The following is an 18,811-nucleotide window of genomic DNA, read 5'->3' as shown; positions in this document are numbered from 1 at the left end:
TTGCTGTGACATGACACTTATGGGTGAAGTGACGCTTAAATTATAAGTCACGTCACACTAGTGATGTACGTAACATCAAGTTAGTCTCAAGTTAGGTAACACTTCTGATATTAGTCAAAAGTGACCAGATGGGAGTAACATCAGTCAAGAGCGATGTGACACAGTATTATAATAGTCACAATCAACGTAACAGGTGTGGCACAAGTCACAACTTAAGTAACAGGACTAACATTAAAGTAATCGTGAGTGACATGAGGAACATGATCAAAAACCAGCCCCAAGGGACATGACATTAAAGTAATCGTGAGTGACAGGAGAAACATGATCAAAATCCAGCCTCAAGGTATATGACATTAAAGTGATCGCACGTGACACGACACGAGTAACACTGATTCGAAAAGACTCGAACCCGTACTACTGAACCAGAGGTAGCGTCTACTTACGTCCTGGGCAGCCGTCTCTTCCGACCTCCTCAGTTTCTCCAGCCAGGTCTTCTCTACCCTCTGCCTCACCCTTGCCTCGGCCGCTTTGCTCTCAGCCTCCACCTTAGCCACGCATTCCCTCTCCTTCGCCTGCATCTTCCGCGTCAGTTCCTCCAACTCGCCCTTCATGTCTTCGTTCTCTGCGTTGATTGCCACGATCTTATCTCTCTTGAGGCGCTCCGAGTCCGACAACTGCTTCACCTTCTGTTCCAGCTCGCCCTTCATTCTCTCCGACAGTTCGAAGTCTCTCATGAGCTGCCTGTACTTCTCCTTCTCCTCCCTCATCTGTCTCTCGGCTTCGTTCTTCTCCTGCCCCTGCTGCCTGTTCGCCGACTCGATCGAAGTCAGCCTCATCTTGAGGCTCTGGGTTTTGTTATCCAGTTCGTTGGTCTTGTTCTGCAGCTCCTCTTCCAGCTCTCGAACTCTCATCTCGTACTCGATGTTTGCACGCTCCAGCCGGCTCCTGAACACGGCCACGTCGCTCTTCAGGGTGTCGTTCTGCAATTTGAAAAAAACAAAACACATGGAGATCACGACTTCATCTTACATTTGGAGATGAAAAGAAACAAAAATCGTAACTCCTCCCTCTTAAGTATTCGTAGCATCTTAACGTCTAGTTTCTAGTTATCAATATACTAAATAATCATTTCTCGTCCCCGACACAGAAAAGACTTTCAGTGTTATAAGCTTAAATCTACACTGATGTTAGTAAATAAGAACTTCTTACACTGTTACAGGACAAAACTATATTCATTATTACATAATTCATATCAACTGGTTAGTTTCCTAGGGATAATATTCGCTTAACCCCATTACCATGTCCGCCAAAGGTCAGATCGAGTTTGAACTGATTACATATCATTTGAATAATTCATTACATCACGTACTCCATTAGCCAAGGTACAGAAGAGCCGATTATTAATATACATGCAATTCAATGCATACTTAATCAGCCAATACAAAACCGATAATACATGGTTCTTTTCATGAATTTTTAGTTGCCCTTGGAGCAATTTCTATAAAAGACCCGAGTTCCCCAAGACCTCTTTCTAAAGGCTTCTGCAGTCCAAGGCTGACCTACCTTCAGCAGCAGGGAAATGTAGACTCCTTTGTAGTGTAAAGCTCTTTCACGAGACTGTACCTCCAAGGATACAGTCTCACCCCAGGTGCCTTAGCCTTCGCGGTGGAAGAGTATAACCAGTGCCAGCTAGTCATTCATTTATCTAACTATTCATCAGTCACCCCGTTCACTATGGCTAGGCTGTAGACGGCCAATAAATAAATTACGATCTCTTATAAATTCGAAGGGAAGGCACCGAGTGAGATGTTACACCACTGATAATTCTCAATGAACGCAGTGATGTCATACGGTCTACGCCCTGACGTCATACGGAAGGTCTATGTACGTCCAGTGTCTGCTGGCCAGTGGCTGTGAAGATGTCAGTTCTTCGATAACAACAACGGAAGGCCTCTTTGGAAGAGGAAATGTTTTGCTACGCTTGTCTTATTTCACTCGTTTTTCCAAAAATTTCAGTGTAAAGCAGACAATAATAATACACACTAATACGAGCAAAATTTACCACAGAGTGTTGTAATTACGAATTGAAAGCATTTGAAAGCACGGAAGCCATGGCAAGAAATACGAAAAAAAAAGGCGAGAGAAACGAGTGTACCGTGCATCAAGGCAGAGCCGGGCAGCCCACACACACTCAACTGCTCGAGTAAAGCAACTTCACCAACTATCATATGTGAATGATTTCCTACCGTATTCGAAATCACGTTTTCTATTTCAAAAATAAATATTCTACTCATTGCCACAGTCAAAATATGTAATATACATACATATTTATATATTTTTTTTTTTTTTTTTTTTTTTTTTTTATACTTTGTCGCTGTCTCCCGCGTTTGCGAGGTAGCGCAAGGAAACAGACGAAAGAAATGGCCCAACCCCCCCCCCCCCATACACATGTACATACACACGTCCACACACGCAAATATACATACCTACACAGCTTTCCATGGTTTACCCCAGACGCTTCACATGCCTTGATTCAATCCACTGACAGCACGTCAACCCCTGTATACCACATGACTCCAATTCACTCTATTCCTTGCCCTCCTTTCACCCTCCTGCATGTTCAGGCCCCGATCACACAAAATCTTTTTCACTCCATCTTTCCACCTCCAATTTGGTCTCCCTCTTCTCCTCGTTCCCTCCACCTCCGACACATATATCCTCTTGGTCAATCTCTCCTCACTCATTCTCTCCATGTGCCCAAACCATTTCAAAACACCCTCTTCTGCTCTCTCAACCACGCTCTTTTTATTTCCACACATCTCTCTTACCCTTACGTTACTTACTCGATCAAACCACCTCACACCACACATTGTCCTCAAACATCTCATTTCCAGCACATCCATCCTCCTGCGCACATCTCTATCCATAGCCCACGCCTCGCAACCATACAACATTGTTGGAACCACTATTCCCTCAAACATACCCATTTTCGCTTTCCGAGATAATGTTCTCGACTTCCACACATTTTTCAAGGCTCCCAAAATTTTCGCCCCCTCCCCCACCCTATGATCCACTTCCGCTTCCATGGTTCCATCCGCTGACAGATCCACTCCCAGATATCTAAAACACTTCACTTCCTCCAGTTTTTCTCCATTCAAACTCACCTCCCAATTGACTTGACCCTCACCCCTACTGTACCTAATAACCTTGCTCTTATTCACATTTACTCTCAACTTTCTTCTTCCACACACTTTACCAAACTCAGTCACCAGCTTCTGCTGTTTCTCACATGAATCAGCCACCAGCGCTGTATCATCAGCGAACAACAACTGACTATATATATATATATATATATATATATATGAGTCCACGGGGAAATGAAACACGATACGTTCCCAGGTGCACTTTCGTGTAATCACATTATCAGGGGATATATATATATATATATATATATATATATATATATATATATATATATATATATATATATATATATATAGTGATTGCAATATGGTTATGACTGAGGCATATACACCCATTGCCATCTCAGCTACCGTGAAAAAAATAATACAGACCCAGTGGTGCAGTAAATGGTAGGGTTGGACGGAGAGAGAGAGAGAGAGAGAGAGAGAGAGAGAGAGAGAGAGAGAGAGAGAGAGAGAGAGAGAGAGAGAGACTGGAAAGATGTAGGATCCTACGCAAGAGTCTCCTCCCAGATTGGCCCTTCTCTCGAGGAGATACGTTTTCCGGGTTTGTAATCCGGAGTTACCTTTGTCCCTGCAGGATGATTTTCCCCCGTGAGAACGTGACACAAGGAAAAGCAATCACCAACGGACCAGTGGGTCTTTTCCAGGCCGTTGTGTGAGAGTAGAGGAGATCAGAAAATACGGCTTCGTGTTGTGGAAAGAACAAAAAAAAAATATATGGGCCGGGTTCGTTCGTTCTTCTTTTTTCCTTCCAGCTTTGGCAGCATTCATTTTTTTTTTGGGGGGGGGGTGTTCTCACTCTTAATGGAGAGAGAGAGAGAGAGAGAGAGAGAGAGAGAGAGAGAGAGAGAGAGAGAGAGAGAGAGAGAGAGAGAGACTACACTAGCCTACACCACACAGGCGGCGTATAGTGAACTATGGCGCGTCGCGTCCGTAGACTGTCCCCAGATACGCCACCTCACACGTCCCCCCAACCTTGATTTGCATCGGACCTTTCCCTCACTCCCACATTTGCATGTTTACATCAGTAGCTTTCTGCCCGTTCCGAATTCAAGCATCGTAATTTAATAATCCTATGACAATATACATTATTTGCATATTCATAAGGGTGGTTAAATCTAGGATATAAATAATCTCGGTCATCTAAATAAACCACAGCTGCAGGAGGACAAACTCAAGGAATGAATCTCTTCTAGGAGTAATGAGGACCTCACATTCATGAGTCACATGAGGGGGGGGTGATGAGGTTGACTCTTTATCGTCTGTAATGATAAACGAACAAACTGCCCAACTGTTTAGATAAGTAATTAGCGAAACTTTTACGTATATTGAGGGAAAAGGTTACTGATAGAGAGAGCAAGAACAGCATCAAAGTCAGCTAATGAGGTATAGCTAAGTGGCAGACTGGTACTGAGTGAAAGAAGTTCAAGTAAATTCTGAATGAAGGAAGAATGTAAACACGACTGAAAGAGGCGGGATAACTGACGGATAGATAGATACACAGATACCGTGGCAGATTGATAAATAAATAGACAGGCTGATAGAGTGACAGACAGATAAAGAAATAGATAGACAGACTGACAGAGTGACAGATGATATAATAAAATGATAGACAGACAGAGTGATAGACTGATAAATAAACGGACAGATATATAGAGAAAAAAAGACATCATCAATGTAACATTTCTGTCAACTCCTTAACCATCTGTTACCTCTTACCTTAATCATCTCACCCCTTCATCCCCATCGTCTCATACTCCCTTCAATCCCCATACATATCTCTTTCTCATCACTCTTTCCCGTTCATCATGGGGGGAGTGGAAATGGTGTTACGGACCAGAGAAAGACAAGGACCCTCGTCAGGCCAAGTCCTGACGACTGTGACCATACCACGGGTCAAATGACCTGGTTCCCCAAGACCACTAACAACTCTTCATTTCTCCCAGCAGACACAAAGACCTTCCAAACGCATTTACACGAGAAACCGTTAAAATATTTTCAACCGGGCGACTCTACCACGATGCCTTTACATCTGAAAGCTATTTTTCTTTTTCTTCTTTAGTGTACTATTCAGAGTTCTCTCTCTCTCTCTCTCTCTCTCTCTCTCTCTCTCTCTCTCTCTCTCTCTCTCTCTGTTTTCTTTACAACCCTTTTAAACCACTAGAGTTTCGTTACAAAGAATGGCAAGAAAGGCCTATTTAAAGCTGACGAGAGAAGCGGTGATGAAAGGAGAAAGCTTCAACCTCTCGTACACACACACACACACACTCGGCAATCTTTTGGGACCTGGACTTGACGTGGGTGTCGAAGATGTCGAGAACAATAGACAATTTGGGACCTGGACTTGACGTGGGTGTCGAAGATGTCGAGAACAATACACAATTTGGGACCTGGACTTGACGTGGGTGTCGAAGATGTCCAGAACAATAGACAATTTGGGACCTGGACTTGACGTGGGTGTCGATGTCGAGAACAATACACAATTTGGGACCTGGACTTGACGTGGGTGTCGAAGATGTCGAGAACAATAGACAATTTGGGACCTGGACTTGACGTAGGTGTCGAAGATGTCGAGAACGACAGACAAGAGATTCTGAGGCGGGAATTCAAAATAATACACAGTCGAGACACCTGTTAGAGCCAAGTGATTACAGCGACTACACTGTAGTTACAGTGGTAAGTTACGATGATAGCAGTGACAGAGCGACGTATCGCTAAAGGATAGCAGTGATGCGCTGAGACAATGGTAGGTACAGAGTCATTATATATGGTACTGCTAATGATAACTAATCCTCATGGTAATTGTGGTCGTGTTGATAACTAGTACTGGGATTACTCCGTTACTGGTAACGCTAAAGACTACACTGCAGTGAATGTGTTGGTAATAACGCAAGCGTGGACGAAGACGGTCCGTGTGACGACAACGGACGGTAGATGCGGTACTAATTAGCGACTGGTAATTAAGTGCCTTCTGTACCAGTGATCCTAAAGCTGAGTATGGAACTAGAACCTATAACGCACACTGGGTGTAGTGATGGTCATAACACGTGCCAGGAATGATATTCTGGAGTGGTAGATGTGACCTTAATATCGAGGATAATACAGGTAAAAGGATGGAACGGTAATGGTGAAGAGAACATGAAAGTGTAGACTGAAGTGTACCCGCGTTAGAGTGTCAAAGTCATTTTATCCCCGAATCCTTACGGTAGAGTACGAAATCAAATGAAAAAGAAGCATTTAATTACCCATCTACAGAGATGTATTTACATGGGAAAATTTCCCGTGGTCTGGTTTCGCTATGACATGAAGGAAATTTCCCCCCCTCCCCCCGAATGAGCTCGTTTGTGTGCCATGATCAGAGCCGTTAACGAATCACGTTTCAAAAAAAAAAAAAAAAAAGAGGGAAAACGGATATGGGTTACCACACATGAATGAGGGCTCAGGTAGGGGTGGGGTGCGGTTGGTGGACATTCATCGAAGGACGTAGTGTGTGTGTGTGTGTGTGTGTGTGTGTGTGTGTATGGTGGGTACAGTATATATAACTTGGAGGGAAGGGAAGAAAAATTTGCAGATTGGATACATAATACATACGAGAGAGAGAGAGAGAGAGAGAGAGAGAGAGAGAGAGAGAGAGAGAGAGAGAGAGAGAGAGAGAGAGAGAGAGAGAGATTGGGGGTATAAAAATGAGTGTGTGGGAGCAATGGATTTGCGGGAGGGGAGGGGGGTGGGGGCAATGCATGCCTGGCTGTATTACACATGAACCACTGACTGAATGCATGCAAGACTATGTATACATCCATACCTTGAGCGTGTTGTGGACTTCCAAACACTGAGAAAGGAGAGAGAGGCATGAGTGTGGTCAAGGATATAGGCGAGTGTGGGTTTAGAGGGAGCCTTTCATGTACAGTGTATGTGAGTGGGAGCTGTGTATGACATGTGAGGAGGGGTGGCTGTGTATGACATTCGAGGGGTGGGCTGTGCATGACGCCCTTTCAGTTGGGGCTATGCATGACGCCCTCTGAGTGGGGGGGGGGGGGGTCTATGCATGATGACATAATGTTTATCTTATCAGTCAAAATCAATAATGACAAATGTTATGAAACTACTTCATAGAGTAACAAATCAGCAACATTTTCTTCTGCTCCACCCTCGTATGAATTGCTTTGATCACTCGTTATCATTAAGACACCAGAATACTTATCTCACAGTCTGACCAAAGGAATCATCTTTTTACTCCGTTAATCAGACAGGGAGAGGAAAACACTTTACCTTCACTACATGTACACACGTACAAACAAACTTCCCTAAAGATATCGAGTGTAATATATACTCACCTTAGGTCAATCTTATCAAAAAACACGAACAATCAGATGAGATAAATCAAGTTTTCTTCCTTCTCTTGAACAACCGAGTGATCCTGGGAGACTCGCATCGAAAGACTTGGCCTAACTAAAGGCAACAAAATTGCCCATTAAACTTAAAAGCCAAAAGACTAATCGAACAAAGGATCAGATTTCCCCTGGCCAATGGGCGTCTCACCGCAAGCCTGGCTCTCTTGCATTTACCAATCACGTCCCACATTGGCTGGCTGACTCCTAGTTAATCCCACCCTTCATGTGGGATGGCTTAACTTGGCTGATTGCACCGGTATCAACCGTTATGGCGGCATGTCTGTCTGAAACCCGAACCAACAAACCAATGTGGATGTGTTGGAAACCTTGCGTTTTTAAAGTTCGCTAAATTTTTACATAAAAGCGATATCCTTTTATGATATCATTTCATATTCATTCGCTTGATAACGATGCGTCGATGATTTTGTATTTCAGAAGTCGACCAATTTTTTGATAAATCCTTTCATATCAGTTCGCTTGACAACAGTGTGTTGGTAACCCTTTAATTTCCGAAGTTAACAAGTTTTTAACAAAACGAAATTTTTTTCCTATGATATTTCATATCTCTTCGCTTGAGGACGATCAGTATTGCTCTTCAAACAACGGAGCTCGAGGATTATGCAAGAGACAGACAAACATAATATGGACTTTCGTAATAAAACATCCAGCGAAAAGCTGGACACAAACTGTGTGCCATTATGAATATCTGACTGACATCGTACGCTGAGGTTATCTAGATATGCGTACTGATCGGCGTTTGATATGTCTAGCCAGATAACGACAGAAGGAATATCTGAACGCCTCACTCCTATCTGCTATACTTGCTGGGTCCTACGAATGTGCTGGCCATCTGTTCGCAGCTGCAAACGTACTTGAATTACCGTCACTCTGCTCCTCTTCCGTCATTCCCCTTATGTTTGAAGTCTCATACCTTTACCTCGTTCATCATATACTCCCAGATCTTTCGCATTTCAAGCACGACTTGGTGGCCTTACCTCGTTCTTCAGCCTCCTGATCTCATCCTTGAGTCCCTCTTCGACGGCATCCCATTCAGACTTCCACTCGATCACCTTGGCCTTGAGTCTATTCTCGAACTCTTCCTCCTTGTCGTCTATCAGCCGCTGCATCAGGTCCCGCTTGTCCGTGGCTTCCTTCAGTTTGATATCCATGTCACGAAACTGTTCCCTGAAAAGCAGATTACTGTTAGAGGGAGAAACGATGATGACACAGTTTGTCAGTCCACGAAAATCACTTAGAAAACACTTGTGGAGTAAAGGGACGACCTATATAAGGCCATTTACCTAGTGAAATTGACCATAGGTGGAGTACTGTCTTCAGGAGGATGGCTTCAGAGACCACCTATCTGGAGAGAACAAAAGGGGACTGTAACACAATGATAGGTGATAGCCTAAGAGACTGGCATCTGGAAATACTGACACAGGGACAGAATCAACCCAACATGATCATGTCACGGGGGATGGTAAACTAACATAAAAACACGAGTCAACCTAGGAACACATCAAGCCTCAACCAAGGTACACACTGTTATCCATCAATCATGGTACATCATCGACACTGTCGCGGGCAGAATCAAATCGTACATAACGATGTTGCCTTATGGAACAGCCACTGCTACAAGGTAGAACACAGTCGTATGGGCACTATCATAAGCAAATAGAATCAGTCCAGGAGTACAGAGGATTATTACGAAGATTATAGAGCTAAAATCCTCATTGAAGAAGCATCGACCCATTCATGAACACATGCAAGCCCTAACTCATGCATTACATGATACTTTTTGCAACACAAACCTCCACAAATGCATGTACCAGGCTCACGGAAAAAATAAGAACCCATCATCTTTAGTGCATTAGCCCTGTTTTTTGTTGTTTTTTTTCAGCCTAATTCGCTCGTTTTCTCACACTGTCACTCCCGTATTTCCCTTACCCTCACGCTTTTGACAAAGTCCACACTGCTCTAACAAATTCTTAACTTTCTCACCCAACTCTTCTGTCTTGGCTCATTGGACACCAGTGACCTGCAGGATCCTTGGCCCACCGAGAACAGACACAACTGTGAGCGTCGAAATGTTGATGCCTCTGATACAATGACGTGCTTAAAGCAGGACTTGGAACAGCATTAGCTGCTGACATCTCCATTAACACCCAAACATTCACAAGTCCTTGTAATTATTGCATTGTATGTAAATCAACTAGATTAAATAAAGTTAAATTCACAGGTACTTCGTTATAATGACTTCAAAAACTTTCTTTTTGGTGAAAACAAGGGTGTTCACGGTTACTCTTGTTATAATGGCATCAGAAACCTTCTCTTTCACATAAGATCACCACTTGCTTAGCAAAAGACGATTTCCCACTGGAAAAACACTCCATCACCCAAACATTCTCTTTTCCTTGTCACTCTCATCCTTATTCAGTCTACCACCGCCCGCTCCTCACCTCTGGCCCTCCTCCCGACCAGTTCCGTAACCTCATCCCGTCTTCTCACCTGAGCCTCTCACCCCAATCTTCATCGCAGGTTCTCCTCTCCTCCTCCAGGTTCCTGATCCTGGCTTCGTATTCCCTCTTCTCTTGGCTAAAGCGGCGGCTTTCCTCCTGGGCATCTTGTTCCTTCAGCTGCAGCTTGAGCTGAAATGCAAGGCACGTATGAATCAGGCATTCTTACAGATCAGTCTGAAAGAGATGAGGGTAAAGGACATTCAGGGGAATAATTTCAGGAAACCGGTACTACGTGAAGTAATCGTGGGCCATCGTTCGCTTTGGTTGATATAATAAGAGTACAACAGCCTGAGCTGAGAACGTGTTTGTAAAATAAACAGAATACTATTAGCTTATTGAACGTCGAAGGCACGACACTTATAATTCTACTGGTAAGGAAAAGTAACCTGTTACTACAACTGTATAAGTACATTTCTTATCATATATATACAAGCTATGAGCAGATTATAGAAAACAGATGCTCATTAGATGGATAGTTCAGAGCTTGTAATGGCAAACGCTTACCTCTACCATCAACAAATGAATAAAAGGAAAGAAAAATATACAGAAATGACCTCAGAAAACATCAGGTCATGTCAAATCTTTACGAGGAAGACAGATAACGGAGGTCGGAGTTATATGTGCTTAGAATTATCATAACTCGAATAATTCATTATCTTAACCATCGATACGACTTGTCGCGAGTGACTAGCCAAGATAATAATTCATCAGCGTCCTCAGCATCTCGCCGTACATCCTGACGGACAAAGATCTTCATGAACAACAGTACAGAGGGAGGGAGACTGTCTAGTGCCGACTTACGATGCACATCGCACCGCTTCGCGATGACAACTTTAACTTCAACTTTTACTTCCCCCCGCCCCCCGCCACCGGCTCATTTCGCTTTTTCCTTTTCTCTAGGCCTTTTTTCCATGCTCCAGAGACAGTGGCTGTCGGCTAAATCCAATAACGTCACGATATTCTCAGCTCTCTCAGCCTCAGCGTAGAGATGCACACCACCTTTTTCCGTTGGATTGCAAGAATAAACGACTCAATATTCTCAAGGAAGTGCTTCCCCTGCCTATATATAAGTACATACCTAGACGTAAGGTTCAGATAAATTCAATAACATGGTAGAGACAGAGACGATTATTCACAAGTGCAGAAATTTATAAAAGGTAATAGACAATAAGTTAGAAATGATAACACATTTGAAGGTGGTACAATAATAATAGTGACTGATCACAATAAACACATTATCGATCACTGAATAAAGAAAGTGGATGAAGGCAAAGATTAAACGCCACAGGAAGCTGTTTAAGCAAAGTACACGTAAAAGAATATCAAACTATTTGTTCTGAATATCCATTTGTGTATCTTAAAAGATCATAAAGATACAGTAGAGCAAACCTACGTAAGAATGAGCTTTCCCCCCCTCATAGTGCAAGCAAGTGTAACATGTACAATACATCCCTCCACATGTGTCACTATACACACACAATCTATTTAAAAGTTTCACCACAATCCATTTTCACACTGCAATGTCAACGAGTTATCTATGATCAGCCTCAAGTCTTCGCCTGTAACTAGTCCCACCCACCATTTTCCTCACTTCCCGTTCTACACCCTCCCTAAACCTCACCTCCCAACGCTCTCGATCCTCATTTCCCTCCCATTCTCTCCATCTTTCCCCGCTCTCACTACCCTCCTATTTCTCCCACGCGTCTCTCCTCACCATCACTCACCTCCCACTCCCTCCTCTCTCTGTCGAGTTCCTTCTCCACGACCAAGAGCTGATCCTGCAAAGCTGACTCCTCGCCATTTGCATCTGCCATCTGCCGCCTCAGGATCTCACATTCCTCCGTCAGTACCTCCATATCGTCCGTCACTCGTCGCACCTGACCCTTGTACCTGTCGGAGGAGAGAAGAGGTCAGGCAAGAGGTCGCTCACCACCTCCTCTGGTGCCAGGTGGATGAAATCAGCGCCTCACTATTGTACATGATATGAGAAGTCGATTGTTATGACCTTATTGCATTTACCACAAAGTTAAGAGGCCAGCATCTGGTCCTACTACCTCCTACGAGACGTCAGAGGTCAGCAAATGGTCATTTATCTTCGTCCTTGTGTCTACTGGCAGTCGAAGTCCAACATCGAGACCTCCTTTATCCCTCACTTTCCCTCTGACAACATCAAAACCTATTCCGCCTGTCTTTCTTACCCACCAAACTCACCTGTTCTCCAGCTCGGCCATCCTCGTCTGCCACTCCAGCTCCAGCTTTTCCCTTTCCATGGCTTCCTGGGCGTCCCTCTCTCTCATGATGAAGTCGTGGTGGCTCTGTAGGGAACAATAACCTCAACTAAAACTGTTCCTAGACACCCGCGGCGCGCCATCACAGACATAAAATACACCACTGTCATTATCCACGTAAACTTGCCAAGTCACATTACCTCACACTTTTGTCCTGGGTTTACTTTAAGCACAGACCTTAAGAGGGGGAACCTGGGCCACTACTGTTCCTAAATTCTCTTCCCCGAAACTTCGGCCCTGGCGTCGATGAGAGAGAGAGAGAGAGAGAGAGAGAGAGAGAGAGAGAGAGAGAGAGAGAGAGAGAGAGAGAGAGAGAGAGAGAGAGAGGGGGGGGGGGGGTTCCCCTCAATGTCTATCCTTCGACACTACGGCTGTTGCTATGGCAAGTTCTTAGCCATGTCGCTCCATGCTTTACGTCGTTACCTTGTTCCTCTGTCCTCAGTGTTCTACCTTCTTTCTCTTTTCTAGTATACTGGGGGTTTGGATACCTGGCTGCCATAAAGATGAACCAGGGTTCGATTTCTAGGTATAGTGGTAAATAGTTTACATACTGAATGAAGTACGTTCCTGGACTGATATTTCTTTTTAGTCAAGATGATTAAGTCCCCATTCTAATCTCATACTTTTCTTTTATTCTAACCTTCAATAATCTCAACGTACTGAACTATATGTGAACTCTGATATAAAGATCAGGCCGAATATGGAGCTTATATACTTCGTCTCTATGCCTCATTCAAACCATACGTTCAGCTTTAAATCTTAATGTGACCTCAAGAGCAATCCTGAATATACTTCATGTCACCATCTAACATTCTCGTCGTAATGATCTATACGCATACTATCATATAAAGATTAGATATGTTTCGTAGCAATGGATGAGTATGCTTCCCCTTCGTTACAAACAGGTAAACGAGATCATGGCATAATACATCAAGAAGCACATTTGCAAACAAACAAAAATCACTACGTTCTTCACGTGCGCTCCCGGGCACATAATGTATACATGCAAATAAATTCAATTAACTCCATTATGCAAAAATGTCCCACGGGACATTAGAGAGTCGTGGCATTATACAAAACAAACTCTCTGACAAAACTTTCTAAAACGGGTTGTGAGTTGCTGGTCTACACGTGTTCTGGGGGTCTCATTACCGGCTCTGCCTCGCTGCCTGCGGGATGGGAACCAATGTACGTCTTTCGCATAAAGAAAAGACAGAGCTACTCTGCTGATGCCAATAGACTAAGCTTATTGGCTCTATCAGCGTATCTACCACACACACACACACACACACACACACACACTATGAGTTATTACGGGGTCAGCCCGGAGTCGGTAACGCATGGGTTCGAATCCTGGGCGCGGCAATCGACACACATCTAAGAACACAACTGTTCATTCTCAACATGGGGTTGGTCGATAACCGGGTACCTGGCTTAAGCTAGGATCTGTGTGTGTGTGTGTGTGTGTGTGTGTGTGTGTGTGTGTGTGTGTGTACACAAACAGGAAAAAAGACCTGGTACATACATACAAGTTTTAAGACTGAGCAACACGAGTTTAAAACTCTTTTCCCCGTAACACACACACACACACGGCTGTACAACAGCAGTACATGATGGAATTAAGAGTAATCCCACGTCAAACGCCAGCACAAATGGAACCCCAGAGAGCAATATACACGCGGCCGGGCAACCATCTATAGCCCTCTGCCAACACTCTAGTCCACCGTGGTGCAAAATTACATTCCCAAGTCACGATATGAGAATGCAAATGTTCAGGGTATGTGAGCAAGGTATTCTGTAAGTGTTTTCACCCTGGTGTCGTGCAGTCTGGTGCGTAGCGTGCTCAGTGTGGTGGGTAAGGCGTTGCGTGGCGTGGTTGAGCAAGACATACTGTGTGGTGGGTAAAAGGGATGGTTTAGTGTGGTGGTGCAAGGTGTTGTGTTGAGGAAAGAGCCCCTGCAGCTTCAAGGCTGTGCTGCAATCAGTCGCTGGGACAGAGTGGACTCCCTTGAAATGAGTGACTCTCTCTCTCTCCTCTCTCTCTCTCTCTCTCTCTCTCTCTCTCTCTCTCTCTCTCTCTCTCTCTCTCTCTCTGTATACATAAACAAATTCGTAATTAAGATACTGAAAGAAATTTTTTAAAACCTAAATCACCGCAAATTTTTCCTATTCTTCATCCAGTTACAGAAGAGAGATACAACTGCATCATACAGAATACCAACTGTATAAAAATAATTTGGCCCGAATAATGCAGTACTCACAAATGACGAGGATTCTGTTGAATCATACGTTATGATCAAATCATTTCAAATATACGGATGTACGTATGTTGCTACTGGATGTAATGGCAATGGACTGTGAGAGGCAAATCACACCTCAAATCATTACATACGAGTTGTATATACATTTTAAACAAAGGCCATGTCCAACGTTCATCAACATATGGATGTATATTGTTGTATCGAGTAAAAGCTATAAAGATAGAATCTGATTCATACTTAAAAAAATAAAATATTCAAATTAAAATTTCATTCAATAGTGACTGTTAAATGAAAACCCCCCGTCATTAATGGATGCACAGAACTATGATTTCATCTGCCTTAACCCGTATTTGATGATAGGTTTTTGCATACACTTCCGGGTCTGTGTAAGGTTCTATCGTTATGTCTTTAATCGTAACGACTAACGTGTGTATTATCTCATGCAATACCTCCTCCTCACGTCCTGTTTATACCACGTACACACAACCCACGTAGCTCTCTACTCGTACCTTCATAAAACCAACAGACGTTCATGCATTACGTTATGTTTATAGTAGGTCATGACATGACCTGTAGGCAGTCAATATATGCAACAATTTTTGTGGTTTCCATACCCACTCTGCAGTCAGTATCCATCAAATCCAACATACATATATATACATGCACCTGCGTGTACAGCACGTATCATTTGCAGTCGTCTATACAGTGTGGGCCTACCACCTACCCACCACGCAGAGCTCGAGTCGAGGGTGTACCTTGAGATTGTTGATAGCCTGGCGTGCCTGGTCCAGCTCGTAAGAGAGGGCCTTTTCCCTCCGTATTGCACGGTCCGTGTCCTCCCGCGCGGCTGCCACCACCGCCCGCACATCCGCCCCGCCCATGATGCCGCCCTCCAACTCAAACCTGTGAAAAGGAGGGGTGAAAGCGAGGCGCCAACTGGATGATTAAAGAAACTATTGACAAAACGTAAGAGAAATGCATGCAGGATGGTGCCACATCTCCCTCTTCTATAAACAGGTGGTGTTCCTATGGGCACTGTCTTGTCGCCTACTCTTTTTTTCTTCTCCCTCTTCGGCAATGAGAGTAACCTGACGCAACTGAGAGTTGAGGCAGGGATTCCAGCGATTGTGTAAACGGTGCTATTTATGGAGCTAGAGGACCTGCCAAGATTGGACAGAGGGAAAACTACCTCCCTGACAGCAAACATTATCTAGTGTTATCTGTTTATCTACAGTGTGTTAGCTGTTTGTGTAACTGCAGATTAACTCAAAGTTCATAATGTCTGTAACTATCTGAAAGAAGATGAACGAGAAGCAAAACAGTAGATGACTGAGGGTTTAAACTGGTTTTTTAAGTTGCTGAGGCGAATCGTATACTCAGGAAATGATAACACTAACCAAGAGAAGGTTACCTACCGTCGCTTTAGGTTCTCGCACTCCATCTTCCAGTAATGAACCTGTCCCGCCTGGGCCTCCAGCTCCCGTAGCTTCACTATCTCAGACTCATACTGTCGAAGAAAGTTAATCTTGTAAAAAAAAGTTTTCTCATATTAAAGTATTTTGTTTCATCTTTGGTCGGTGGAATGGACTTCCCTATTCGGAATATATTCAAAAGCACTAGAATGAATGAAAGATTTTTGATGATCAAAATTACACCTCAAATTAATCCTCGACAATTTTCGTTGAATATGTACATAATATTGCAAAGTCACTGCCACTTCACTAATGTTGATGATTAAGCTCTGAATATTTATCATTAAGATTCTTAAAGAGTCACTGGATTTTAGGATATTTCAGTTCTTTCGATTCTGGAGATGAAGACATGTTCTTCAGTTGGTTAAATATCAGCAGTTTCTAATCGTTCTTCAGTTTCCATAAATCATCACTGTCGCGGGTCATATACTCTCACCCTCTCCAGCCACTCTTCACCCAGTCTCTCTCAGTCTCTCTCACACAGGTCTCTCTTCCTGGCTCACTTACTTGCACCACATCTTTTTTGCATACCAGTTCCTCCACCCCGACCCCCAACCCCACCTTTTTTTTTTCTAAAACCAATGCAAACTTTCCAACTTCCGTGGTCTTAAACATTTTCTTCGACGCCTGAAGAAGGTGTTTAAAGACTTTTCGAATGGTTGTTGTAAGTTGACCTCGGCGGTCGTGATAACCCTGAAAGTTGACGAGGAAGCCTGGAAGATGACGAGGCTAAAGCCTAGATAAATATCCAATCAATCAACCAACACACGCTCAACCAACACATTCCCAATGTTCTATCACCACGACAGATGCATATTCATAAGACAGGAGAACTTGTCTCGTTTTGTTAAAAACTCAAGGGGACTTTTTTTTTGGGTAGGACCTGACCTAACTCAGTATGTGCGCTATGGACAATGTTGTGCAACTTTACTTGAGGTGTATGAGGTCAAGTCACCCTAAGTTCTCTCAAAGAGTTTGTTTTTAACTGGCGTTTTCTGACGAAGGTTCTCTGATATACATCTTGACAGTGAGGCTTACATACCAAACACTGTATTGCATCCAAATCATATCCCAGGTAAGATAGGTGTTCCTGCAGATGTCGCACTCCTATTTCTCATCAACTGAATGAGGATAAGATTCCAGGTTTTCTCTCAGACAGTGCATTCTCGAAAGCTCTTTTCAAAAGGATTGTTGTGAAGGACAGCTATCATCTGCCTCGGCATATCTATTCATTCATTCCTCTTCTTCACACAAAATATTTACGAGAATGTCGGCAAAACACACATGTATTCAAAATACAATATCATAGGAGTATAGACATCAATGGCATGGTCTACCCACAAGAGAATCTATCTCTAGATACATGAAAATAAAAACAATGAGTATCACTATCAATCTATCAGATCTGGGGACTCTACAGAACCTTATTAAGTCACAGGGAACCTCTGAGTAAGACTGAGTGACTAAGAGAGTCCTATTAAGTCACTGGGAACCTCTGAGTAAGACTGACTGACTAAGTTCTTGCGGACAGATTAAATCCCTCACACGTCACTACAGGTGTGACCAGAGCACTGACCTTAGTCTTGTAGTGGCTTGCGCGGTGCTGGAGCTCGGCGTTGGCCGTCCTCAGGTTCTCCTCTGCCTCCTTCAGCGTACCCACTTGTGCTTCCAGCTCCTCCCCGCGGGTGTTCAGACCGTACACTACCTGCAACACAGAGCAACGTGAGATCGAGTGACTGTACAATACCTGCAACGTACATAAACACGAGTTCGAGTGACCGTACACCAGCTGTAACACAGAACCATCAGTTTTAATTCGCGATTGAGTACGGACTTGTATCAACGCGAGGTCGAGTGGGTCTCCACACGGTTTAAAAGATACATCACCTAGTTCTATAATCTCGTAGTTTACGGTCCTACAACTTTCCTGCAATTAGACCTTAACCACTGGTTATGGTACCTGAAACTACCGGTTGATTTGCATGTTAAAACAAAATAATGATTTTTCTACTAGAGAATATTTTGTTCCGTGTTTATGAAGTGCACGATAAATACGACTAAAAAAGCAAAGGTGACAGCCTTAGTCGGTGACACGCACCACAGACCAAGCAAGAAAAACAAGAATCTAACTTTTCAGACGTGTCAGGCGGGCGATTACTTGAGGAATCTTCTTCCCTTCACGTTCAAATGCCCAATACATCTCCCTGAAGAAATATACTGACCGGTGGGAGCAAACTGACCACAGGGATGAAGATACAAGCAGCGCGGACGATCCACGTAACACACACCACGACGCGTTCACCAGACAGACGTGACGTACGAGTTAGAAAGAGGAAGGAGAACGCCACTGGTCTGACGACCTACATTTGTGTGGCACCGGGACGACCCGCACCAGATAAACACACAGCAGTTTACACGGCACACACACACACACACACACACAAACGTGGGACTGTGAAAGATAGGGCAAGGAAGGGAACGTGATGACAGTAAGGAAGAAGCAAGGGGAAGAAAAGAGTAACTAAAGGAGAGAAAATTAGAAAGATGATAGGAGAAGAGCAGGGACAGGTAAGGGACAAGAAGGAGAGGGAAAAGAGATAGGTGCGATGATGCAGGGGGAAGAAGGGGAAAAATGAGAAGAGCAGGAAGGGAAAAGAACGTAAAAAAAAAAAAA

At 43.7% G+C, this 18,811-nt stretch overlaps 1 protein-coding gene across 10 annotated transcripts in view; it reads right to left on the bottom strand.

Moving 5' to 3' along the window:
- Positions 1–18,811, bottom strand: part of LOC139761628 (uncharacterized) — a 208,360-nt gene that overhangs the window by 145,778 nt on the left and 43,771 nt on the right. For all 10 annotated transcript variants that reach the window (XR_011715565.1, XR_011715566.1, XM_071685904.1 and 7 more), the window contains exons 3-10: positions 17,714–17,842; positions 16,081–16,172; positions 15,421–15,568; positions 12,328–12,431; positions 11,841–12,006; positions 10,106–10,245; positions 8,593–8,782; positions 444–980 (exon numbers count right to left, since the gene is read on the bottom strand). Coding sequence is in view for 8 of the 10 variants with exons in the window: in XM_071685904.1 (XP_071542005.1) it covers positions 444–980; positions 8,593–8,782; positions 10,106–10,245; positions 11,841–12,006; positions 12,328–12,431; positions 15,421–15,568; positions 16,081–16,172; positions 17,714–17,842 (1,506 nt within the window). In the remaining 2 variants the exon portion in view is untranslated. The remainder of the gene's footprint in view (positions 1–443; positions 981–8,592; positions 8,783–10,105; positions 10,246–11,840; positions 12,007–12,327; positions 12,432–15,420; positions 15,569–16,080; positions 16,173–17,713; positions 17,843–18,811) is intronic.

Source organism: Panulirus ornatus, chromosome 41 (assembly GCF_036320965.1).
Source record: "Panulirus ornatus isolate Po-2019 chromosome 41, ASM3632096v1, whole genome shotgun sequence".
Taxonomy (NCBI): domain Eukaryota; kingdom Metazoa; phylum Arthropoda; class Malacostraca; order Decapoda; family Palinuridae; genus Panulirus; species Panulirus ornatus.
This window is presented reverse-complemented; position numbering and strand designations above follow the sequence as displayed.